The 26,574-nt window shown below is 47.5% G+C and overlaps 6 protein-coding genes across 6 annotated transcripts; 2 read left to right on the top strand and 4 right to left on the bottom strand.

Moving 5' to 3' along the window:
* Positions 1-5,625: 5,625 nt before the first annotated feature.
* N7446_004000 (uncharacterized protein) lies at positions 5,626-7,151 on the bottom strand (the record flags this gene model as incomplete). Its single annotated transcript, XM_058512749.1, has 3 exons — positions 5,626-5,727; positions 5,832-6,368; positions 6,450-7,151. The coding sequence occupies 3 exons, from the start codon at positions 7,149-7,151 to the stop codon at positions 5,626-5,628; spliced, it is 1,341 nt and encodes a 446-aa protein (XP_058374078.1).
* Positions 7,152-9,345: 2,194 nt separating this feature from the next.
* On the top strand, positions 9,346-11,351 carry N7446_004001 (Hsp70 family protein; the record flags this gene model as incomplete). Its single annotated transcript, XM_058512750.1, has 11 exons — positions 9,346-9,436; positions 9,486-9,931; positions 9,982-10,026; positions 10,079-10,145; positions 10,201-10,456; positions 10,518-10,617; positions 10,662-10,759; positions 10,829-10,846; positions 10,896-11,076; positions 11,127-11,265; positions 11,317-11,351. 11 exons carry the CDS (start codon positions 9,346-9,348, stop codon positions 11,349-11,351), a joined length of 1,476 nt encoding a protein of 491 aa, XP_058374079.1.
* A 617-nt stretch (positions 11,352-11,968) lies between these two features.
* Positions 11,969-14,011, bottom strand: N7446_004002 (dynamin family protein; the record flags this gene model as incomplete). Its single annotated transcript, XM_058512751.1, has 4 exons — positions 11,969-12,353; positions 12,406-13,184; positions 13,243-13,839; positions 13,892-14,011. The coding sequence occupies 4 exons, from the start codon at positions 14,009-14,011 to the stop codon at positions 11,969-11,971; spliced, it is 1,881 nt and encodes a 626-aa protein (XP_058374080.1).
* A 1,484-nt stretch (positions 14,012-15,495) lies between these two features.
* On the top strand, positions 15,496-15,681 carry N7446_004003 (uncharacterized protein; the record flags this gene model as incomplete). The annotated part of the gene is made up of 1 exon (XM_058512752.1): positions 15,496-15,681. One exon carries the CDS (start codon positions 15,496-15,498, stop codon positions 15,679-15,681), a length of 186 nt encoding a protein of 61 aa, XP_058374081.1.
* A 1,747-nt stretch (positions 15,682-17,428) lies between these two features.
* Positions 17,429-20,706, bottom strand: N7446_004004 (uncharacterized protein; the record flags this gene model as incomplete). Its single annotated transcript, XM_058512753.1, has 3 exons — positions 17,429-17,678; positions 17,751-20,101; positions 20,167-20,706. The coding sequence occupies 3 exons, from the start codon at positions 20,704-20,706 to the stop codon at positions 17,462-17,464; spliced, it is 3,108 nt and encodes a 1,035-aa protein (XP_058374082.1). The 3' UTR covers positions 17,429-17,461.
* Positions 20,707-24,587: 3,881 nt separating this feature from the next.
* Positions 24,588-26,240, bottom strand: N7446_004005 (HAD-like protein; the record flags this gene model as incomplete). The annotated part of the gene is made up of 3 exons (XM_058512754.1): positions 24,588-25,139; positions 25,198-25,450; positions 25,504-26,240. 3 exons carry the CDS (start codon positions 26,238-26,240, stop codon positions 24,588-24,590), a joined length of 1,542 nt encoding a protein of 513 aa, XP_058374083.1.
* Positions 26,241-26,574: the final 334 nt, after the last annotated feature.

Here is a 26,574-nt window from a genome sequence, read left to right on the forward strand (position 1 = left end):
GGACGAACGTGTCAATCATTCAGCTAGACATAGGGGGTCAAACATCGACAGACCAACGCAAGATTCACAGTAGATCGTTGACCGCAATTCAGGCGGCTACTGAGGGCAGATTCAGTTACGTAACTGTACTTGCGCCGGGACGAGCCAAGACAGAAACTGTGGACAGCGACTGCTAGGATGAGATAATGGAGTAACGAGTAATGTAGCTAGATCTGCAATACTGTGGGGATATGGTCGGAAAGCATTGACCTTCTGCTTAGGGGCTGATCCATATTCGGAGGGTGGCGTATTGCGAATCCTGGTCTAGAAAATCGGCCTCCTAAGCTAGAGATTTATCACCGTTAGGGTAGGAGTGGTTAATCATTATCCTTAATTTCCTAGTGAGTTAAACTTTAGCAAACTTTGGCTATTTAGGGTTTAACGGAGAGTGGGATCCAACGAGTCTAGCATCTTGTAGGGTAAGCAAGTCGTTTATAAAGTAATCGTTTAACCCACCGGTGTTATATCTACGTAGTTATTCGCTTATGCAGAGTGTTAGTGAAGTGCAGTTAGCGTCGATGGTCGAAGGGAAGAATAAGAGGTATAAAGAAGACCAGACAACCGACTGAGTCTCTTTCATCCCTTCTATTTGGTATGTTTGCAAGTTAGTGGTTCTAGACAGGGCATAGACCATACAGCTATGATACGATAGCTATTTTTATACGATTATTTATTACCGTACTGAACAACTGCCAAGATTGTGGGTCAGGGGTAGTGTAACCATAATAGGTATAGCGTTATGCAAGATAGAGTTTGACAAATAACTACAGAGAGTGGTGAAACTGATTTCGAGCGGGTCTGTAGGTGTAGAACATTACTGTATCTGGGCAGCCGATCCACAACTGTATATCCAGGAAAACGGTCGCTACTGTACCAGAGCGACCTGGACCATGGGGATGACCACGAGAAGCCAGCGGGTGGGGCTGAACCCCCAGCTTCCAAACCCCCAACCCGTCGCACATCTCCCACCTCCGAAGCCGCAAACCCCACAATCTCACCCGAATACCCCAACGTTGAGGACTTTCCTCTCGCCGAGGATGATTCTCATGATGAGGACGATTCTCACGTCGAGGATGATTCTCACGATGAGGAGGATTACTTTCTCGTCTCAATCACCTACGATTACTCCACCATCACAGCCCGAGCTCGTTCGTTCAAAGGAATAGTGCTTGCTGGGGCCACTCCGCTCCAACTGGCCCAGAATGGCTTCTATTACCGACCTTCAGGAGTCAGCAATGTGGCATGCTGTTTTGCCTGCCAATCGACCAAGCACTTATCCACCTTCCAATGCACCCCGTTCGAGGAAGTGCAACAGCTGCACGAGGAAGACTGCATATGGCAGATAATCTCGTGCGATTTGAAACACCACCTCGGAACTCACAACAAACCCCCTCCTCAACCACCGCATTCTCCTCCCCTAAACGGTCAACTCCTACCGCCGATTCCAGTACACAAACTACAGACGACTCCAGTACAAAAAACACCAACCTGGACTGCCGTTCCAATCCGCTACCCGCCATAATAGACCCAGAGCCTCAACAACCTCCAAGAGCCCAATCTCCCCAGCTTCATCAAACGATACCGTCCATCACTTCCTCGCCCCAAAACCAACAAACAACCTATGCTTCCGTCCTCCAGCGACCTGTCACATCCATACCGCAACCGTCTCCTCCAGTGCAAGAACCTTTTCTTCCCGCCAACCCCATACTCACAATTGAAGATCTTCACCTCCGTTTTCACAATAAACCGTCACCGTTCCAGCTCGAGAATAAGACAAGCCAACGCTCAATCAAACGAACTCGGAACAAAACCGCATCTGTCACACAATCACTGTCCAGATTCTTAGCCTCTGCTTTGCCCGCGTTCTCGCGGTTCCTAACAGAGATGCAGCGAAAATCGGACGCTTGCTGTCTGTCTCACTCGTACATTTCCCACAGCCGCGCCATGAGGGCAGCCTAATACCGCAAACGGCAGAAAGGCCACGACAGGCCTTACCAGGTGAGGCTCAAAGTTCACCGTTCAGGAAGTTTTGGAACAATCTCATTGGAACACACAATCATGTATTTACACAATAGTGGTAGCCTGTATATCGCTTAATTGCGAGAGGTCAGGGTAAATGATATCATCCATCCATCCATCCATCCATCCATCCATCCGTCTGTAGGTGTAATAAAAGACAGATATCCGCGGACTTCGCCTGAAACCTTCACTTAATACCTACCAGAAATATATACCCAGTGCCGTATGAAAGCTTTTGTTTGCCCCATCATGTCGAGCTCAAGTAGACACAACAAGCTTTTTTGGCTGACTTGATGGAATGTATCAGTGATTCTTACCCAGAACCACGTGCCCTACAATCTCTAAGTAGTTGCCTAGCTTCAAGCTTTTTCGAAAGTATAATCACCGAGTTCTATTGTACTGTAATGATTTAAATGTATGTCTTATTGTACAGTACTGTATTGTATAAAATAAGAGATAGGTTTGTTGCGACAGATACATTTCTACAATACGATGGTGCTGCACTTCCGAAAGCGCTGCGCATTACCACGATTTTTCAAGATGTTGAAGATGCTGGCCATAGTGAATGAAACTTGAGATGCCCCCTCAAAGCTCCGTTGTACCCTCTTCTCAGCTCTCTAATCAAAGGGTATAAGAATGAAAGAGAAGGCTCCATGTGTAGTTTGAGCCTATATCGACGGTAGTTTCCTGTGGCATCAACAACCTCAGCAAGAGCCGGATGGATCTTGATCCCTGCTTCTGACATTCCCGCTAGAACAGCAGAAAGCGAAAAGAAATTTCGTAGATGGTAAAACTCCTACCTGGGTTAGTCAGAACATATGAAAAGGAACACCTTGTATACCTTCGCTAACCCCATTAAGGTACCATCATTGAACTTTCTGTTGATGTCAAACCGTTTTACCGGAAGCCACAAATGGTTCTTAACGGAGTAACAAACCTTTGCCACACCATGGTACTTCTCCAGTTCCCCTGGAGCTTGACACAGAAAGCAGAACAATGAAAAGCCAAGCCTGTGGTGATAAGATTCAAAAAGACTTACGGCTGCTGAGGGCATTCCTAACACATGCTCGACCCAATATTCAAGGCGGAGATCTTTGAATAAACTCTAGCTGTCTCGAAGAAGTCGCATTGTCACATTTCCTGCATCTCCATCTATCGAAAATGTCTTCTAAGCCGTTGCTCTGTTTCCATTGCAGTCTCCGGACTGGTACTCGGGCGGGACAGTCGGCTCTGGCTGGTGGTCTTGATTCTCACTATTCCCAACTGGTTTAACTTCAGAATTCGCCTGTTCCGCTGAGCAGGGAGGACTTATCGTTGCTAAACCATCTTTGAGATAGTTCACTCATCTAGATCTCCATGATCAATTAACTACCCCTCAGTCTTCACGGGAGTTTGGGGCTTCGGGGAGAAAAGAGCCAGCTCCGAGGTGCCGGATCAATCAAACTACTGTGCACCGAGCCAAATATACGCACCCAAACTGAGATGCTCTCGATCTGTGGAGATTGGCAATTTGCAGATAGCCTGGCAAGTGTTGGTAGATCGCCACGCGGCTTTACGAAGTATTTTTGTGTGCGGAGAGCAAGACGACCATCGGGTCGTCCTCAAGTCTGCAACGGCCAGAATTCGGATGGTTTCCTGTGACGATGCTCCTCCTTCAATTCTTCGTGCGCAGTCGCCCCCTGATTAGTGTGAAGGAGGTTTCCTTCATCAGCTGACTGTGTGCCAAACCATGTCTGGACAAGTATTCATTAAGATTGACATCAGTCATGCCATTCATTACTGATGCGGCGTCGCTAGCAATCCTCTTCCGCGAGTGGTGTGTGGCGTATGAGACCAGCTGTCAAATAGCATCACCCCACTGTACAGCACTTACATAGCAGGCCTTGCTAGGACATCGACTGTCGACACACAATACTGGAAGGAATATGTCACCGACATGCCATCGTGCTTTTTCCCGATTGCGAACAGTTCCAGCCACGAGGTTGGACAATTGCGGCGCGTGGGGCTAGTAGGGCTACTGAAAATGCAGCAACTTTTGAAATCCTGTAAGACCGGGCAGTTCTCATGCGAGCACACAGCTTCTAAGTACTGGACATCTTTAGCCAATATCGGAACTCAGCACAGCTCGACAAAAATCATTATTCGATAATCAATCATCAAGACCCTAGTATCTAGCTACTGTCCACATTCACTGGGGCCACTGTTGGTTGCCTTATGTGACACTGAGCATGACGAAAAATCATCTCACTAAATTGGCATCAAATAACGGAAAAGGAGGATGTAGCTAACTTTGTTCCAGACTGAATGCTAGCAATGGATATTTTGCCATCTAGTTGGAATGGGTTTGGTGTGTTAGGAAAAATTGAACTTGTTATATGTAAATGGGTAAATACAGAAAACTGTTTAGTTCAAACCCCGGTTGAGCAGATTTTTCATTCGTCAATTCTACACACCCTTCCCTGCCATTAATTAATTGCCTCATATAACATTTACTGCGCGGGCAATGCAATTGTAAAAAATCGAACCCCGCCTGAGTAAAACCCTTTACAGTAAGCTTCCCCACGAATCGGACTTTTTTTACCATAGTTGTCTTCAGTAACCATCAGAGAACTGCAGGGTCTACTAAGAAGTGAACCCCCCTTTTCCCCAACGCCCATGTGGAGCTCAGGAAAGAATTATTTCTATTCTCCTTTTTCGAACTTTACAAAATCACGTCCGGCTTGCGGACTAAGGATATTATTACGTTCATAAGTCTCCCCTTTTATCTACGTCTAGCAGCATGGACAGGATAGGTATACAAATGGAGGACCTAGGCTTCACAACGGAGGAGCCAAAGCAAAGAGCACGGCTATTGTTTCTGGTTGATTACTATAAACTGGATGGATCAAAAGTTATCCGACAGTAGCTGCGCTGGAAGCGTCGTACGGCACGAAAACCGCCATATGCCAAATAGAAGCAAATGAATAGAAAAAGAACCCAGCTAGTAAGCGAAAGCAAATGCCTTCCCAAGGACAGATCTTAGCTTCCTGAAACGATCAGCTCGATTGAGTAATGATCCCGAGAACCACAAAGAGGTGTCTGTCTAATCGCTGGAGGTAGCGGTAAGCCACTGGATGATTGTGCCAGGTAGTAGTGCCAAAGCTGTGCAGGTTGTCACCTAGAGCATCGCAGACATTGGACTGTAAGCTTTAAAGCCTCGTCGACGAATTGGGCTTGGTCCTTTTTGCCCAGGCGATCCATGAAAACATCGGTTACCATTGGGAACGTATCCAGGACAATGACGTCCCGAAGGTAAGCTGCATTGGCTGAAGGGACGTCAAATTGAGATGAACGTTTTAGGCAGCCCTTCATGTGATAATTTTCTACAGTGTTGAAACACACTGAAAGTGTTGCATGATGCCTAGTCAAACGAATAATCCGTAACGACGTCCAACATAGTGTTAATAGCAGTCACGGCATAAAAGCCGATCAAAATACATTTTGTTTCCGCCCAAGGCTGGCAGAAGCCATATCATGAGTGAAGGCCGTGCAAAATGTTACGTTCTCTTAGGTGGTTTTGATGCACTCTCATCCCGTGTGACATCTCTCACTGGCCAATTCATAGATGATTCGTTGACGCTGGCGTAGCAAAGGCTCACCATCGACAAAAATTTTCTCTATCCGAGATGTCTGGAGATTGTCATGTTGCGTACACAAGATACCCACATCCAATTCAACCTAGGAAAATTACCATTAGAAGCCAAAAGAATGCCAAACAAAACCAGGGTTCATACCTGATGTTTATCGACTTTCGGAGCCAATATCCAGATGACTGATTGGAGTTGGCTGCTGAGTTCCTTTTTGATTTCTCGGAGTGCCATCATTTGCAGTTCGTCGTAGTAGCGATAATGGCCTGTAGCGTTGTGGATCTGCCTCAATTTCTTGAGCGATTCGGCAAAATAAGTCAACCCCCTCTTGCTTAATGCCTTGCGGAGGATTCCATCAGACCTGGAACAAGCATGCCTGAGCGCATCCACTACTGTGGCCAGGTCCGCGGCCTGATTCCAGCACGGTGATTGGTCTTCAGCATCCACAATGTCTAAGAGAATATAACCAAGAAATTTCAGCTCACAGCTCCAAATCGACAGTTTTTGTTGAAACTGCAAATTGACCGTGCAAGATGGTCCCTCATATGGGACCTGCAGGTCCAAGTGCACAACACTTAAGAGACGGCAGATCAAGATTCCTAAAGTCAATACCGGAATAACTTTCAGGGCGCATAATATAATGAGAGCTTTGAATATTGGGGCAAATAGATCAACGAAGATCAACTGTATGCAAAATCAGTACACGAGATGCAATGCCATGTAACTACCTGCGGGAGTGACAGCAGGATGGGATCTTCTACTCACTTGTCTGTCTTCCAATAGCCTTGACTCGGCAGCCAGCCCGCTAGGCTGAATTGATGTCGCCTCAGCACTCTGAGAATGCGGTATTCCATCGGTTTGCTTTGTTTGTCTCCATTTTCTCGGGCCTGGCTGCATACCGAATCGCTCAATCCATAAGAAGCTTTCATCGTTCGGCCATATTTCGTAAGGGAAGTCTGCAGCTCCTTTTACTGTTGGATGCACCATCATTATGCGGCATAGCGCATTTTGCCCAGACCGCGTTTTGATTATTGGTTCTTCAATCACTTGAAAAAACGACAAGCCTGTTGGGTGAAATCTTCCTGGTGGTGGAGGGGACAAAAGCGTGACTGTTTGGTCCTGAGCTATGCGCCACGCGAAGACTGCTGAAGCCCCATGAATGTATTTACTCCATTTTTGGGCGGAAATCTCCTTCCTGCGGCATTGAGTGCATTCTTTCCTCATTAAAGGCCCCATTGCAGTGGTCAGGGTTTGCATCTGGTGGTCTTCGGCCCATTGTTGTGCAACATTGCGTGGCACGCCGCTCCACAGCACTTGTCCATTAGTGAGCCAGTCGTCGGACAAAAACTGTTGAATTATCGGAACTGCTTCATCGGGAGTCAAATACCGGCTGATGATTTCGACGAGGGTGTCTTGTGTCGAGTTCGGGCTGCGGAGTCGCTGGATGAGACTTTCCTGAGCGTCCATCAAGTCGGGTTCGCCGATTTTATTCAAAGTGGCATTTGAAAATGTGAGAATTCCATTCACCTTGCTGCTGTACCTTGCTGCTGTGCACAAAATATATATTCAACGTAAATGCGACTGAGTCCGTGACATCATGCAGAGCAATTCGAATCGTCATGCTCAAGTGGCAAAGATAAGAACTCGGTATTAGCTCTAATCAGAATCGTATCGGCACGGCCGGAGTCGAATACGTCGGCCCCCGTTCATAATGTCTAAACCTCCGCTTATGACGTATTCTACAATCGTCCACTTCAAGCTCGGTCATGTTGTCTAAAGCATTAAAATCGGCCAATTTATTCAAAAGGACTTTTGCGGTGCTTCAAACGCGACAAGGTGGCCAACATTGTCGAAAAAGGGATTCAGACATTGAGGAGCGATGAACTCCTGCGGCGGGAATTCTGCCTCCAAGGGCGAGTGGCCTTTCATGACCGTGCAACCCCAGCGGAGGCCATGAGGATTTCTTCTCTATAAGAGAGCTTAGAGCAGATGCACGCACCCGGGAAGGATATTCATTCTAGATAATTCTCTTGCCCTACGATAGACATTAGAAATTGGGATATTCAGCGAGAAGTAGACCAGATCAGTTCCGGCTCTAAACAACATAGATTTCCGGGATGTTCCTCCTTCCAAAGAGACTGCCACAGAGAAAGAGCAACTGTTGTCTCAGAACAGTCGATGTTTCCAGTGACAGTCATACATGTCATGTCAACAGTATGTCCAGATGGCGATGACACAAATCTATAGATTTGTGGCTGCTGGTTGCACATTATTTTGAAATCAGCACATTGGCTGAAAATATTGTGTAGCTGCTGCTGACGAATCTTGGGCGCCGTTGATGCGTATTCTCCCAGCTTGCTTTCGACATGGTTCACAAGTTGTTCTACTAGCATCGCATTTGACGGCTCCGTGATAGTACCGAGAGCCGTATTAATTCCTGATTTGCAGTGTCTCCATGTATTAACGCTGCCTAAAAACGGTTAGTGAAGCTCTTTGAAGGAAGAACACACGTACTTCGCTCAGATATCAGTTGATCCAGCTCGAGGAAAAGCTCATTTTCATATTCACTTAGCCCAGGATAATATGGAAGAAAAATACTATCATTTAGCATTTTCATTATCCAGGCTTGAAGAATCGCCCAACGCTGATGAGAGTTACCCGCAACAAGAGATTTTTTATGGGCTGCAGTGGTGCCAATCCATTGAAGGATAGCACTGTAATCAACTTGGCTCAGCTTTGCAGTGTCTTTGAAATTTCTTTTCACCCATTGATCAAGATTCAGTCGAAGTCTTCGCCATTTCCTAACGCATTCTTCCTCGTTGATCACTTGTAGATCATTTTCAAGTGTATTGATCTTACCACACAAGCTGGTTAGCTGTTGGTGTTGTTGTTCTTCTGACGCTGTTTTTTTTGCCTCTAATTGAGCACAAAGCTCGTCCTTCCGACGTATTTGCTCTTGGACACGAATGAGCTCGTGCCTGCAAGATGCCAAACGTGATCCTACTTCCCGATTAATCTGCCTATATTGTAAGCACTTTCATCACATATTGGCGCAGACTTATTCATACCTTGCGCTGCCTCTCCAATTCTTCATAACAACTGTAATCAAGTTCTTCCCTTGTCTTTTGAAATGCATCCAGTCTAGTGCCTTCGGCTTAAACCGCAGCAGCGCCGAAAATTAGCACCATGTAAGTGTGATAATGGAAATGAAACGTACCATGTGTGGAAGAATTATTTTGGCTTGACCTAGGGGTTCGGGGCGAGAATAATGAAGTCCATGGAGGCATTTTCAATGAACAATGATTCCCAGGATTTAAGCTAGTTACACAAGGAAATATTTCTGAACATTGCCTGTTAAATATTCTAACTGATAGCGCAAGTGACAATATGCCGTTTGCATCATTCAATGAATCATCGAACGAGGGTGGCGAGCGAGCGTTTCCGGTGCTTACTGAGAGTCGGACGTTCGTAAAAGCCCGTTAGGAACGACTATTGCAACCGCTCACCTGGCAGAGGCTACTGAAGCTCTCAATTTGATGATAACGCAATCAAAATGGGAAAAGGAATTAGAGTTGTCGTAGGGATTGATTTTGGAACAACGTTCAGCGGGTGAGCCACTTCAGCTTCCCGGGAGTTCATATCTTATGATTTTTTTTGACAAATGTTGACTCGTTTAGGATTTCTTGGGCGCTTGAAGGCGGCTCTGAAGACATCGAAATCGTGTCCAGCTGGCCCGGAGGAGGAAATCGCAAGTGACACGCCGAGAGATCTTGTAGGAGAAATTTGTTAATTCGAAATTAGGCACGACGTTAAAAGTTCCTTCTATTATCTCGTACGAGAAAGAAGTTTCAAAGTGGGGTTATCAAGTTGGTCCTTTGTGCGAAGTCATCCGCGGTTCCAAGCTTTTGCTAGACGAAAGCCAGGGCAAGGAATATGCACCGTCTCTGGCCTCTAAGGCCCTGCTGGCACAATACGGCAAAGATGCTGTTCAGGCCTCAGGAGAGTATCTAGGACATCTTGTTTTACATGTGAGGGATACGCTTCAACGACGCTTCGGGGACGCCGCGAACTCAATGGAGCTCAAGTTTGTGCTTACTGTTCCTGCTGTTTGGTCCGACAAAGCAAAAGATGCAACACTTCGAGCCGCTATAATGGCCGGTATCGACTCCCAGCAAATCTCTCTTGTGTCGGAGCCGGAAGCTGCCGCTCTACATTCACTGCGGACAATCCAGCCAAACTCAATCACGGTGAGGGACTTCTTATTGAATGCTATAGCATAGTTCTGATTTGTTGAAAGAAAGATGATGTTCTAGTGGTTTGCGATGCAGGTGGTGGGACTGTGGTAAGCACCGAACCCAGAAACTAAATGGGGCAACTATTAACGTCCCATCTAGGACTTAATCTCTTATAAAATACAAGACCTCGATCCATTAAGCCTGGAAGAAGTCACAGAGGGCACAGGTGAGATTTAAGATGACTGAGAATGGCATTAAATTTCTCACCTCTTTTTATATAGGGGCCGTTTGCGGATCTCTTCTACTTGATGAGAGATACGAACGCCTCCTGATGAAGAAAGTAGGTCTGGAGAATTATCAATCTCTCCCAACAAAGTCTAAAGAAGCCGCTCTTTGCTTTTGGAGGGACATGGTCAAGCCTACCTTTGGTGAAGAATCTGACTGCGATTTTCTAGACGTGGATCATTTCATTCCGCTTCCAGGAGCAGCAGATCAACCTGACAAGAATATAGATGGTGGATTTGTTCAACTTGAAGGGTCAGTTCGGCAGAGTCTACCGTACTGATCGTTCTACTTGACCTTTCTAATTCCTGCCCAGTGTTGAGATCGAAGAGATCTTTGAGCCGATAGTGTCAAGGGTCGAAGAATTGGTACGGGCGCAGCTTGAGAAGGTTGCCTATCTCCGACTCAACGCGAAGGTAAAACAAAGCCCTGTCACATCGGACTTTGTTGACAATTGCAGGCTGTCGTTCTTGTGGGGGGGTTTGGGTCCTCAAAATATCTCTTCCAGCGCCTGAAGGGCAGTACTCCTTCTATCACAGTATTGCAGCCCCCAAATGCGTAAGTCCTTGCCACCTGCAGTAGCGTTCATCAGGAACTGAACCATATCACGTCTGTACAACCAAATAGTTGGGCGGCAGTTGTCAGGTAAGAACAGAAATCTGCCAAATTGTTTCTCGCTCCTAATATCAACTAGCGGTGCGGTTCTCCGTGGACTAGAAGGAAATCGCGTGGAAACCCGAATCTCCCGTTGTTGGTACGGTGTTTCAGCCAACACACAGTTTGATGAAAGCCGCCATCCCAAACGTGACAAATATTGGTCGGAATTTGAAGAAGACTGGGTCGTGCATAACAACATGACTTGGTACATTAATAAGGTTGGTGAGCTGAAAATGGGTTTCGTTTAGGGAAGACTAACATGAGAAAGTCTGCCAAGATATCCGAACGCCAGCCCATTAAATTCGGGTTCTACCGCACAGTCAGGGTAGATCGAGCCAAGAAACTACACTTTACAGATGATTTGTTCTTCTGCAACGACGAGAGAGCGCCGGAATTCCGTTGTGATAGTAAGTACCTTGAGCCTGAACTTTGACACTGGCTATAAGATGTTGACCAAGGCAGGAGTCCTTCGACTTTGCACATTGGAAACTGACCTTAGCAAAGTCCCTCGGCAGCTCTTTCAAAGAAAGCGAAACTCCAAAGGGGTTGAATACTTTAAAATCCCTTACACTTTAACAGTGACACCTACCTCAGCTTTATTGCTTTTTGACTTGGAGTTTAACGGAGTGTCATATGGAAATGTGTCATCTCGATATTGATTTCCAAATCTCGCGAATGGTTCTATATACATCCTACTGGCTGGACATGTGTGATTTGAAGGTCTTGCAAGATACAGATTCACTAGGAATGGCTTACTTTCTCACAGGAAACATTTGATCTTGTACTTCTTCGCTGGTTTGTTAAGCAGAGTGTGTAAGAGGCAAAGGGAGTGGAGAATAAATAGGATATTAATTGGCTAAGACTCAGATTATGATTCTTTATTGAAAATACTCGATTATGCATCCTAGACCTAATATTCCTTCGCAGGTTATGTTGTGGAATTATATATGAAAGCTTTGACATGGGAGCTCTGAAATATATCGACCAATCGAGAGGCCGAGTATAAAACACATCAACAGCAAAATCAGTTCCGTTCCATGAAAAAGCTTTCCCCCAAAAGCGATTCCCATACGACTTCCCCGAAGCACAAATTCAACCGTAAAATAAAGCTCATAAAAGAATCTCTCTTGCCATGGAAAGATCGGCTATCTCTTTATGCAGCTGCTCGCGTTTCCTTTTTACTGTTGCCTCCTCCCCTGCAATCTCGTCAAGCTGTTCTCTGCTCAAACTGCTGACTAGAGAGGGCGATAATAATCCCATCGGGGTGATTGGCCCTTGGGTTAGATAATACCCCGTTGCCTGCATGCAGACACTGTCAACAAACCTCTTTCGCGCGACTTTGTAGTATGATTCCAGGATATCCTGAAGATCTTGGACAGCATGCTCGGCATTACTCATATTCTGCTGATGTTTCAGATCATCAACACGGACCACCTTCCCCTCTGGACTGTCGAATGCTTTCTTTGCTTGTATTGAATTTGCGCGCTTCTGTCGACTATGACGTGTAAGCTCATCTTGAAAAATGCTTGTATGTAGCGAGCAAATACCAGTTTTCCAGATTATCATTAAGATAGTGATTCAGCGTCATTGGTGTTATTGATCTTTCAACAAAAAGCAGAAAGCCAACTTCATCGATCGCACTCTGGTATCTCTCGAGCAGCTTGTCCATCAAGAACGCAAGCAAGTTTTCAAACACCTTTCTGTCAGTGCAGACCTGTCTCAGTCCGTTGGTGATGTAGCCATGAACAATGGTGATGGTATCACTGATGTATCCATTTGCTAGGGATATCCATTTCAATGACTGCTTCTTCATTAGGCTCAACAGAAGCACGTGATTAAACGTTCCAATCTCAAAGCCTCGCGATTGGCGGTATTCATCGCCTATCCACGAGCATATATCATGACCTAGAGGAGGGGACACATCTGACGATTCTGGCAGAATTTCCTGGATTTCAGGAATGTCCTTTACTTTTCTTGACGGCAGGAGCCGTCTGCCTGAATTTTGACGTTCAACGCCAGTGTCACTAGCGTTGAGCTGTAGAGGCAACGAACTGTTGAAGTCAAACAAATGGCCCCACCTGGATAGATCCTCTGAGAATTTCTCATTTCTTGTAACAACCCCAGTAGCTAATCGCAGGGCATCACTATTCTCAAAGGCATCATTCGAGCTGTAGTTTGCGCCCAGGGCTTGCGTTGTAAGGTTCTGGAACGAGGAAACAATATCAAGCAAGTATTGCACTTGCTGCTCCATTGTGTTCCGTTGCGGTCCAAGAGACCGAAGGCCAAATTGGCGGTCCTTGAGATTCTTGCTGACTTCAGATCTGACCTACATACTACCGTTAGCTGGATTAAGGCTCTCGTATAAGGGGGCCATGGCAACTCGCTGATGAAAAAGCCTGGCGCGCATTTGCGGTCACAATCATTCGAAGACGAATCTTTAGTGCATCAATTCCGAAACTGTCACGGTCAACAGCGGTCCAAGGCTGTCTTGTGCGATGCTCCTCTTCAGCTGCGTCTCGATGTATAACTCCTCCACGTAGTTCGCTCTGTCCAAGGTTTCGGACAATTACCCATCCAAGCCTTACTCGCATCCCTTTGCCTCTGATGAGATCAATGACCTTTGCCTCCGCGCCCTTGTCTACCAAGTCTGGCTTGGTCAAAACTCCAAGTGTCCTCTCGCCATCGGGGTCAAGCTCGTGGGCCATCTCAACAATCTCTTGAGTGGCTATATCAACGTTCGCCGGCACCACTGTCAAGATGATAGAGCGAGGATTTCTCATATATGCCTGTACCATATCGCGCACCAGTGTTTTGTCCTCCTTCGCGTAATTTCCGGGTATTACGTTGCGAAAAATTCCAGGAACATCAATCACACTAATATGGTCCTCTTGCGGCCCACAAATCTCCACTTGCAATACGTGTTTGGAGAATGTAGGCAGTCCATCATCTTTCGAACGAGAAACTCCCATAAGGGTATGAACCTACAAATGGATGTCAATATCGCCTCTCAAGAGATAGATTCCAACCACGTACTTCCGTCATCATTTCAGTAAATGATTTAGTATCAAGAGATTGTAGGTTTTTTCCTTTCCAATCCTTCAATTTCGATGCATATGCATCCTCGGCATCGGAGTCCGGAATTATTGAAGCCATAATTCTTCTCTCACTATATTCCGACCGGCGAAATATAATCTGAGTTGCAAACCTTGTACATAGGCCGCTGTCTCGAGGAAATGCCAATCGAGTAAGCCCCTCCAGAACAGAGCTTTTGCCACTTGACTGGTCTCCCACTACAACCAGTTGGGGCAGGTCGATGTAATTTCCAATATTACAGGCGAAAAGCCTGTCGATTTTTTCAAGTAATATTGGGTCGGCTAGGCCTTGATCGTCACCGGAAGGATGAACCACCATATTGAGTGTTGTCTGCTGTGAATAACTTTCCTGATTATGAGGGCGATTCAGACGGAATTCGGTTGAAAAATTAACAATTTATTACTATGATTTGACCATTCTTATATACCCATGTATACATGACCACTGTATCACGTCATAAAGACGTACAGTACGACAAGAACTGATCATGTCCGCTATGCTAGGTAATACGAATGAGTCTCGAGTAATCCACTGCATGGATATTCGATCGATGAAGTTTTAATTTGAAGTTGCAATCAGGCAAAATCTTAACCAATTCTCCTTCATTACTGGAAGTTAGATATCCGGAGATCCCTCAGCATAGTCATTGACATCATTCAATTTACCAATACAGTATGCTGCACCTCTGAATCCGTCGTCTCCCCAGTGCGTGCACAGGCCTACCTACATCTGCCTAGCAGGAGCTTCGAGTAAACCGAGTTCATGTAATCGCGGTTCCTTTGCGCCGAAGCCAGTATCTGCAGGTAATCTTCCTTCGGTCCTTTCGTGTCATTATGCGAGCGTGGCTTTTGATTAACGAACATGGCAGAGGGAGAGGGATGTAGTAGTATCCTGTGTCATCTTTGCTAGACAGCTTGAGGGTAATTGGTGGTTAAAACTTAGTTCATGATAAGTGGGCAGCACCTGATTATGATAAATTCCTCGACCTCCCTCCATTCAGAACTATTACAAGCCCTGCGCTTAAAAATTGATCGACAGCGGCATTCCACATTAGTCATGGTTGTATATTCAACTGATCAACGAAGTGACCCTCCCTACTTGGGTCCGTTGCATGGACATCTCTGGAACGACTGATTGATTTATTTCTGTCAGTCGTTTTTCTGCTCTTTAAACACGCTAGCACTCATAGGAATTCAATATTGTTGTGAATGAATAATGATTCTGAGTCATGACGCAAATTGCTTTTAAGGAACGGACCAGACTCCTCTCCAGCGCATAAGAAGTAGTGGCGCAGTGCAGACCTCGGGCCGGACCCCAGAGATGCCGCACTGGCAGCCAAAGCATTTGGGCTGAACCGGCCGCGCCTGGATCGTCTCAAACAGAGCTCGGACCCGCGTAATGTGCTGGCTTACGCCTGTCCACTCCGGAAAGTACCAATGGGACAGAAGCTCATCATACTTGTCACAGGTGATATTTGTACCAGTAAGGACTATTGCGCCGACATTTGGGTTTCTGTATTCACCTCGTGCACTCACAAAAGCCTCATGGCTCGTGCAGTGAGCATTAGCGATGTGACCAAGCGAGAATACGCTGTGGCTACGGGGTCGGACGTGACCCGCTTGTGTCAGGACCGTGCTTACAAAGAGCAGCACCGGTCAGCATTAACAACGTTTTTCTGGGAACAGATCCAGCATCGACCTTGCCTACCAGAGGAGCATTTTCTGAATTAGATAGTGCCACGGATGTGGATGTGCTGCTAATCACGGGATGAGAGATGAGGCGCCGGTCGCAACCTTCTCGCATTTGGTGCCAGACAGCAGACTGATTGAGGTTCGCGTCCGGGCCAGCTATTTTGAATGTCATTCTTGATTTTATTTTCTGGGTATTATTCAATTCATTGGTAATCCTGGGTTGTTCCACAACCGGTGGCAGGTAAATGGCGGCGTGTTATAGCATGAGGTGCTCCCATTCATAGCGTAGTAGGTCTGCCAAAAGCTGCTACAGGACGAACTTTCGTAAGACAGTTGATCTTTGTTGGAATACCAGGAGGTGAAGTTATCCGTGACGGATATATCCAATTGCTCCTGGTGTGTCAATGTGCGATTGAGTTGGAAACTGCGAGAAACGTAGCCGTTGGAGATATTTCGTGCCAGAACCGAGTCGGTGAACTGCGTGACACCAAAATCCCCCTTGCAGTTAAGCTGTGTCCAGGCGATAAGTTGGAGTGGAGCAGAGAGCGTCCCAAGTTCGCCAGTGAAGTCGCGGGAAAAGAATCTTGAATCAACTACGACAGGCTGAACTTTAAGAACACGTCTTGGTGCAGCCGCTACGACGGTAGCCAGAGTCAGAGTGAGCATCGTTGCTAGTATACTGGGTTGCATGATTGCATAACAATGAGTATTGTGTATAGTACAACTGAATTAGGGAAGTGCTGCTTTATATTTGGGTTGTAATGAAAGAGTTATACTGTACTCGACGGGTGCGGACGCCTGAACCGAGTAACCAACTCAAACATTTATGAGATTTTCCGATAGAAAATGTTGGGGCTTGGTAATTAAATATGTTTAACTATTTACCAAATTGCATGGGAGAGTGGAGTGGAGATTCGACGGGCAGACGATCTGGTCAATTAGTTTTAGGCCAACATTTATTTTCCACATACCCATTTCACGGGGCCGGCCTGACAGTTTGGCATAAATGGTCATATTTGGGATCCTTACTGTAGAGCGTCTGTAGAACAGAGTACATGAATACTGTTTACTTTAAACTGGATTGTTCATTTCGTCCAATCTACCACTCCATTCTCCCCGCCATTATCTGATAGCCTGTTTGCTCCTATTCCATCTTCGAAGCCAATGCCCTCAGCTATTCGCTTCGATCCCCTATGGTGATACGTTCAAGTTGCCATCAAAATTGGCACTTCAACAATCTGGTGATCAAATGCGATTTACCCGTGCAAGTCTGTTGAATATTTCAACGATTACGAGCCCTCAGCATTTTCAATTCACACACTATACTTTTCGACTTCCCAGCCACGTTTTTCCCAGGGCGTAGCTAGCCATGATTCTGTCCTTTTGTTCCTCTCGTCCTCCATCACTATTGTACAGTTTCCACATTTCACTAGCCTGACATGGCAACCGCACTTGCTTATTATTAAACATGTACTGCGGAAAACACATTACTTTGTACATGGTGTTGACAACGCAAAAAGGCTCAAGCATTCATGGACTCGTTCTTCCCATCGATGGTGCCTGCTCAAGACGAATTATTCGCACACGTCCCAGCCAATGGCAGCCAATCTCAGAGCTTGAAGTCCAGTCCCTCAATGTTACCAAGGCACATCAGCGCCAGGCAAGAACGGTCTCCCCACGTCGGTCCGGAAGTTGTAACCACTGTTCCTCTTTCTCAACTAGTTGTGTAAATAAATGTAAGTAATTTATTAGTCGACAGCTTAACTCATTTTCTAAATGATACATTCGTCTCGTCAGTATTGACTGACGTGAACCGACTTTAGTACTGTTGGCTCATGTCAGGAGCGCGATGGAAGATGTTCTGGTAGACCTCAGAAAGGATGCGGGCATCGGCGCGAAGGGTAGGAGAGATGTTTTCACATTGCACGAGGAAGCCGATCGTGCGTCTGAGAAGGCGCTCGAGGAGTTCTCCGTCGACGAGCTCGCGTAGGCTGGACATGTAGGTGGCGGATAGAACGAGCATGTTGCCAAACTGCCTGTAGAAGGAAAGAGTAGTTAGTATCGTCTTTCAATTCTGCGATTCCTCTCATTTGGTCCAGTATCCTTACGCATGGGCTGTGCCGAAGATGTTGGTAACCACCAACCGATGTCCGCCTACGCCATCAAAAGCCTTCAAACTCAGAATGGCAGAGTCAATGCAGATTTTGCAGGCTATGCGAAGCTTCTTTGGAAGCTCGCGTAATTGGACCTTGGGGGAAGTCCAGTCATGTGCGACTGGCGCAGCTATCGTGGAACCCCTGTCGCTAGAGATGGGCGTCATGTCACTAGCGCGGTTGTTTCTTTGGTGCATCATTGAGGGGAACACCTTTTGCGACGAGTTAGACGACTCCATTGAGGCATGATCGCCTAGGCCCACGCTGGCACCGGTATGGCCATAGTGCAGGGCGTAGTGGAGAAGAGGCCGATGGATGATATACTGGGCACCATAATACTTGGCGCGCATGCGAGCAGCGTTGATTTCATTGGCTGGCTCATCGGAGTCTTCCCACTTCATTATGTCAGGCAAGCTCGTGCGCCAGAGGCCAAGGTTCATGCTCAGAGCCTCTTGGACAGTTGATGACCATCGTGTTTGCCCTTGATTTTCTACCTTGTAAATAAATTTATGAACACGATTAAGGATTTTGCGCAGGTGGATTTGAGCCGAGTAGAACAGCATCATCGCGGATGTGGGTGCGCTGGGATCGTCCGGGAGACGATTGATCGTGAATTTTCCTTTCGGAAGAATTATCCAACTCTCATAACGCGAGATGCCACTCGCTGGAAGGTCAAGCTCTGCGAGCAGGTCACTCTCCAACTGCAAACAAGTCCAGTAAGCGAAATTATAGAGGTCTTGCACAGGTCCCTCCTCGAGTCTCTCATACCGCTTTGACCTCACAAGCACCTGACAAGCCCTTGAGGCCTGGAAGATCCAACTGTGGCTCTGGAAAGGATGGGCCAACTGGCCAGCGTAAAGTCCGGCCAGCAGCCCTGTCTGAACATGTTCCAACTCGTTACCACCTTGAAGATGGCCTAATATTGCGGCAGCGTATCCATAAAGAGCCAGGCCAGGAATGATCTGATGATTTCTTGTATGCGTGATTGACACACATTGCCTTGATAGGTTCCCTCGGCTTTGATCTAATATAGATGGGAAAGGCTGGCTAGTAGCTTGCGTTGGCAGCACATACGAAGAATGCGAGCGCGGCATCTGAATAGCTGAATCGGGGTTTGAGGGCGAGAGAATATCATTGGCGGCATACACCCCGTTCCGGGAAAGGGGCGGCAGGGGACCAGGGATGGGCTGGCTGCGATAATCAATCCTCTGGTTCATAACAGGCCCGGGAAGAGGAGCAGGAACTTCGCAAATCGCACCAAGGGCCAGACACAGCATGACCATGGCGTTGTCTATATTCTTTCCGACGCGTGGCCGCAGCGGGTCAGACACAGTCTCCACGGACTCGCCCACATTCTCTTTGAAACGTTTCCGTTTCGCTGGCGGCGGGCAGTCACGGGCTGATTGCATGTGATTGGTGGCAGGAGAGGAATTGGGGCGGCAATAGCATTGAATGAACATATCGACGTTCAGGTTGAGTTCACCCTGCTCAAGAAACGGGTGGAGATTGAACATGTTGGCGAGATAGCTTTCATAGTAACGATGAGCAGTTGCGGCATCCAGCCTCAGGTTACCAAACTTGTCTACATCAATGTCGGAATCCGGCCCTGCACCATCCTCATCGGGTCGGACACCGTCGAAGCCGCCATACCTTGGTAGTCGGCTGCCATCAGCAGTGTACGCGATCTCGCCCTGGTCATAAATACTGATAAGACCACGCTCTTCTTCCAATCGCATCACATAATCCTCGTCATATTCCTTGGGGAAAAGTAGTTTCTTAATCACAGGCCACGACAATAGCTTGTGAGCTGCTGTAGCATGATCCACGGGAATAGAAAGCTCCCCCTCGGGCTCGTTCGTCGAGTCCTCGTACATCGCCTCTACGTGTCGCAGCTGTTGACCATGTTTAGAAGTGTCCACATCCTGACTCCCGGGGTCCAGGATACGAGTTACTGCGGCCTGGGTCTGTGACACGTCTGTTTTTAAAGGCCCGTCATGATCGACGGCCGGTTTTGGGACGAAAAGATGTTCCTCACCGGCTTGAATGGGCCGCGCTGGTTTCTTGCTGTTTAATAGGTCTTGCAGCATTAACTTATGACTCTGTTGGGTCGCATGCAATTCCGATATAGGAACCTCCAGACGGTCCTCCACATGCAAGAGCCGATCCAGTATCAGCTGGGTAGACCGATTTTGCTTTTGAGGCGACAACTCTTCATAAACACACGCAAGACCGTTCTTTTTGCAGCGGCTGCAACTCGGCCGTCGCTCATCACACTTTGCTTTCCTAGCTCGGCATTTACCGCATGCCTATAGCTCCAACGTCAGCCAATAATCCTCCGAAGTAAATTGGTCTCATACTGCTATGAACTAACCTTCTGGGCTTTAACAGTCTTGGGCTGACACGATCCATACATCTGGTTTTGGTAAAATGCCGAATCATACCCGCCTAGCGGCGTCACAGCAGCCATTTGAGAAACGGGTGTCATGGACTGTAAAGCTGGAGACATAAGGCTCCACGAAGACGTATACCCAGCGCTATTGATCTGATCCGGAAGCGGGTGGATCATGTGAGTACGATCATCTGGGGATCTCTCGCGCGGCGCGCCTGTCATCGGATGGCCGAATTTAGGGTGAGGCAAATTTGGATACTGCGGGAAATGCACGGGCGCGTGGGCGAGAAGGCAATTGGGGCGACCGTACGGGTCTTCCGGCGTCAATCCCGGTAGCTCATGGTTGCGTATAACGGGGTATGTTTGAGTCGGTAACGGTGCCTGGGAGTTTGCGGAGAAGCGCTGGGGGTCGGGCGGATGACTGTCAAAGGACGGAGAGTGTGGAGGGTGCCATGAGGGTTCATCGAATGCGTGCGGGATCGGGAGCGCATCCGGCCCTTCGAGGTGAGGTACGTGGTTCATAGTAAATAGAAGGCCCAAATAAATTTTGATGCCGCCAGGCGCACTTGTCTTCTCGCAGTGTCAGTCCATCGGGAGCCCGCCGTTAGTGAGTTACGCCTGCAAATCAAACACCGCACCTCAAGTTCCAGTCTATCCCAGGGCCTGTACTGTACGTGACTTCGGTGAAAAGTGTTTGTCTGCTGAGTTCAACCATCTGACTTGAATGGTCGGGGAACAAATAGTATATTCCGCGGGATCCACTCGGCCGCAGCACTGCATTAATTCAGGTAGTCGATTTGTTGCATAGTCCCCCTGTTTCTAATGGACAAGATGAATGCCAAAGCTGCTATTAATAGATAAGATATCAAATGTGTGCAGTTTTCTCTTACTTCACGTTTGTACGTTCTCTATGAACAGACACGGTAACTTATGTGCTGTGAAACAAGAAAAGATCGGCAGTCCTGCGCAAAACAAAATGATCGCTCAATTCACCACCCTCTTTGTCATCGCGAGCCCTTGTGTATATGATTATGTTACCTGGCAGGCTGTGCGTTTATTGTAGCGGCAAAAGAAAGGTTAGAGACGATGAGAGTTGAACGTCCGAATTGCGTAGTCAGGCATAAAGGTTAATAAAAAATTAGGGAAAGAACACACTGGGGAACCACTATTCTGGTCAAGAGGAACAATACAATGTGGCTGGAAAGCGGAAAGGTAAGATTTGCGGACAGAAAACGCAGGGGGCTGGTAAGTGAATTTTACTGACCAGATTGTAAAAGAGGGGGGAGTGGTGATCGTGATCCGACAGGTAGTTAACCCTGGTCAATTGGTAGTGATTCTTTTTCAGTGATTCGATTGGCCTAGCCTGTCAATTTGATTTATTAGTCCATATCTGAGGTCTTCGAGCGTTTGCTGTGCTAAACAAGTGAATAAAACCACTGTTTACGTTGAATCTCGGTTGAGCAGATTATATATTTCGTCGAATCTGACTCTGAGCTTCACCCTCCCTGCCATTATCTAATTACCTATTTATTAAGTTACTACAGTGCCCTCAAACATACAAACAATGACGGTCGTCCTCTAAGGTAATACGTTCATATTGTCGTCTAACATCATTATATTATTACGTAGTGCTTCGAATTACTCATGCAAGTAAAGTTGCTTAATTGACCTCCAACCGCCAGCTCTCCGTATTTTCGTCCCTCAAATAATAATTTTGGCTTCCCAACCACATTGCTGTCCAGAGCAGTAGCTAGACATATTACTTTCCGGTTTTTCTGCTATCCCATCTGTGTTTATAGCGCCCAATTGTGCCTTATCTGGTACCGCGCTAGCGAAGAGGCTCTCATTAATGGATTAGGGGATTCCTCCAGTTTGTCAAGAAAATGCTTCCAAAATTGCTCGACGAGAGACAGGGATACAACTGCGAGTTCATGGACTGGGTAGTATAGTAATATCCGAAATTAGATTTACCGTCAGACAGCGATATGAAAGACGCTATTACAAACAAAAGGATAACACAATTCGGAAATAATTATCCATAGCGTCACAATTATCCCCCGCCATGGAGGAGGATATTCGTATTATGCAATGGGAAAACGAAGGGCAAGATGCGTTTGTCATATTTTCAAGGGAATGATGACGATTCTGGCTGCTCTTTGTATGGCTTCTTCTGATCTGCCTCTGTCAGTGAACGATGCAGATGTCATCGCATGTCGCATCCCATCCAAATAATCCCAAGTGCCACCGTGTAGATCGAGGCGAATAACGACGCCTTTCGGTCGGAAAAATGAATTGTTCCATTGTGAAAGGTGGCGTGCTAGCGTTTCACTACACACACACACACAATTTATTAACGCCCGGCGGCTAAGCCGAAAGGGCAACTATCTCTGATCTACTATACATGTCATAATATATATAGTACTGTGTCTCCTTGGAGCCCATACATAAAGCCTTGCAGTATATGTCAACTCAGTTGTCCGTATCGCAGCGGATCCTCGTGGGTTAGTAATTTTGTTAGTAGGCTGGCTTGAAGGCGGTTCTCCAAGTGTTCAACATCCTATTTTCGGCAGTTAAAGCGCGTCTACTATCTGTAACACGAGGTGGTTGGTGGGTTAGATCGGCGAAAGGGGGTGATTTATGTTCGTCGGCATGGTTAGGTGGCCTCGAGTCGGCCCGTGGCGATGGCGAATCGTATTGAGGCCCGTACCGCCTCTAAGTTCGGCGTCCACTTCTGATCATCGGAAGGCGACTTTCCTCCTAGGAAGAAGGATATATTTCCTCGGTGGGTGTGGGTACATTGTAGCAGTTCCGTCCGGTGCGCAGTCCACTTCCGACATCGAAAAAGGAAGTGCTCCACGGTCTCTTTCGCTTGTTCACATGCACACTGATCCGTCTCTGCCGCGTTGATTCGATAGAGATATCCATTGAGTCTTGCCATGCCAGTCCGGAGTTGAGCCAGCACGCTTGCTTCTTTCCACGATAGGCGATCATACAGCTGTCGAGTGTGTTTTCCTGGAAGTGCTGCATCCACTCGTTTGACGTGTTTCCCAACGTTCTCTGGCAGGCCTTTCCCAGTGGCTACATGTGACTGTGTGATGTTCAGGGTTGTTGACTTCATCCTAGGAACTCGTGCTTGGAGGAGAGCATCCTCTTGGGTCGCGGTCCTGGCCTGCTCTTTCGCCAGGCCCAACAATTTGTTCTCTTCACTGGTAGGGATCCAACGAATGTTGATCCGGTTTCCGGTTCTCCCTAGCCTTCTGATCAGCTTGTAAATTTGGTTGACGTGTCCCTGGCCCGACTGTTGACGAAGATTCCTCCGCGTGAGTGCTGCTGCTTTGTTACTCGTGAGCAGCGTGATTCGGTATCCTTTCAATGCCGGTGGCAAGTTCAACACGTATGCCATTGCTGCCAATTCCGCGGAGTATGGGTTCTGCTCTGCTCTGACTCCCAGTGTGACCGAGAAGGTCTTCAGTTTCAGTTTTCGGTAGCGAGGTGGCTGCTTTTCGATTGCCCCGCCAAATCCCACCAGTTCGTTACGCGCCGAGCTGCTGACCGCGACCTGCATGCATCCGCCCGCTTCGGTCTGGGGCTCTTGCGGTTCATCAACATCGGTCTGCACGCGTTCCTCCCATGGGGCCAACGTAAACGGGTTGATTGTTTCCAGTGTTTCCATGTCGATATGCTTAAGCGCATCCGCTACGTGGTACAACGGCGAGCGATGGTATCTTCTGAACTTCCTGATCCTATCTGTATTCCTGCGGAGAGGATTGGTTTCTGGCAGGGTATGCATGTCGGTCCACATCTTCACGGCCCGTCTCCAGAAACGGTGTTGTGCAGTGGCAATGTGGGCCTCCGCCTCCGCAACGCTAGTCGCAACTGTGAGAAACGTCCCTATAATTGCTTGCGCTCCCACCCTTTGAACTCGGTTGATCGGTCCGCTGGCCTTGTCCTTGCAAGCGTGCATCCAGACGGTAGAAGCGTAGTCTACCACTGCAGATATGACCCTCCGTGAATCGAGTGCTGTACGAACCGGGAAGCGACTCTTGTTACAATACAACATAGAGAGCTTGGCCGCCTATTGCTGCTACACTACTAGGGAGATCTCGGTAGGGCTCAATTAAAGGACGCTGGAATAGTTTCGGGCAGAATCCTCTAGAACCTGGTGATGCAACCCACTAGGGATCCTTGTCCCAAGACGGTATCTAAAAGACTATGGCACATAGTTTACTGCCGGGTCCTGGCCCGTCACATTTGACGAGTCTTGCTAACAGTTCCGTGTCTTGGATGTTTCACTCACCACCCAAATTATCGCCAGCTACTAGAAGTAGATCATCAACATGTCCGGATTGCTATGTAGCCCCTTAACTGGCAATTTGGAGCTGGACCTAGGTAGATGACTAATTCTAGCGCGGGATATTATCTCCTGCCCCGGTAATACCCATGCTGCTGTTCCGATAGATAGGTCCTTCCTTGAGGGCCTTGACAGCAAATGCTGTGCTGGCTCCTCTATTTCCGGTCTCTCGTTTAGCTCCGGGAAACAAATACATGCAGGAAGCTTCCCAGCCGCCGTCTTCTTGCTGCATTTCGGCGAGTATCCGGCGATCGAGATGATTCTCAATTCCGAGATAATTGCACGCCAATATTCGCATTCCCAGACAGTACGCATCGCCGGCAGCGCCGATCCTCTCAGCTACACGCGCCCGGAGAGGAGACTCGATCCTCTCCCTGAGTGTCGGATCACTCGACACTCGAAGAAGTCGAGTTAGGTAGTAGAGGAACCACTCTGCATTGGGATAGTAGCGGGTACCGTTAATATATGCCCTATGAAGCAAAATGCTGTAGATCCACTCTGTCGTGTCAGGGAGCTCGTGGCCACGTCCGTACTTGTGGAATAGTGTCAGAACATTGAGGGCTATGACTGCGTCGACCCGTGGTCTTGATTTGTCGAAGTATGCCTGTGTGTCAAGTTAGCTTTACTACTGTGATCTGGCTTGGAGGAAGTTGACAGCGAACCTGCACGTTGCCGTCTTCGTCGATGTAATCAAGCATTTCATCCAAGATGGAGTGGACTATTTCAGAATCGAGGGGCATCGTCAGCAGGCCGAGGGACGTCGTGTCCAAGTCGTCGGGATAGGCATCACTTGTGTACTTCGGATCTCCTGAAACTGGTTCAGTGACACCCTTGTAGATAGACAGAGTAGTAATAACAGACTGACCGCTGAAGAAGTTCCACAATCGAGGTGGGGCTTTAATATTTACCAAGCTCCTATTCAATCAGGGTCAGTAATCTGTGAGCATCAGGATAAGAACGAAGCGTACTGGTCTTTTAACGCTTCCAGGATCAGAAGAGGAGCATAATTCTCAGCGATTGGCTCGCCGTGTTGCGTAGTTGTAGGAAAGTGGCCCCTTTGTCGTCGCAAGAATCCAAGCCCTCGCTGTACAGGATCGCCAACCAAGTTGTTCAGTGTCCGATAGAGCTCTGACATGTTAAATGTCCCTCTCATCCCGACGGAGAGTGCAGCAAGCACGTTCTCGGGTCTATCATCTAGAAAGAATGTTTCATGTGGTAGTGCCCGCGTCGCTCGGAGGACATGACGATAGAACCGCAAACTGGGCTTTCGGACGCCTAAGTCTGATGAGGTAAAGACGCGGTCAAATATGGACCAGAATTCATCGTCCCAGCGGTGACGGAGGGCCGCGTAGTCTTCCTTTGATATGTTGGAGACCAGGAAGATGCGCGTCCCAGAGTGCTTGATTTCTTTGAAGATAGAAGCAGTGGCCTGATCATAGCAGATAGTTTCGCGAAAATTTCGGATTACCTGTGCCAGGTCACTTGCTTGAAAGTGATATTCCTTGGCGAGCTGATCAAAACATTCTCGATCACTCAGTTGTCCCGCTTCGTAATTCATCCAGTCTGCCGTCGACATGATTCTCCGCAAGGATATTGCCGATTCGCGAGTCGCCAGCTTGCTTTCCAGCTGTGGATGCATGAATACACCCCCGAGATCAACCAGAATGGTCGTTACTCTGGGATTCGCCGCATTGATAGAGACCATGGTGGCAGTAGCTGGTTAAAGTCGACGAAGCTAGTGAGAGTGTTAGAAGTTGCTGAAGGGGACGGTATAGTGAGCCCTACTAGTACGCACCTAGTAGCCTAATCTGCAATGAAAGAACTGGGACTGATATGGAGAGTGGGCAGTGGATTTCGTCCGTAGAATTGCCTGTGTGGTTGGAGGCGGACTTCATGACATTTAAATCCAACTCGACACTTAGCACGATGTCAAGACACTGAGAATAATTCGTCACGCGATTAAAAATATGCTTTAAGTCTTCGCCCCAGAGTCCACTTCCCTGCCTCTCCATCCCAGTAATCGCCTTTCTGCTTCCTCG

This window comes from Penicillium canescens (genome assembly GCF_028828765.1).
Source record: "Penicillium canescens strain IBT 15451 chromosome Unknown utg000003l_segment0_segment0, whole genome shotgun sequence".
NCBI lineage: Eukaryota > Fungi > Ascomycota > Eurotiomycetes > Eurotiales > Aspergillaceae > Penicillium > Penicillium canescens.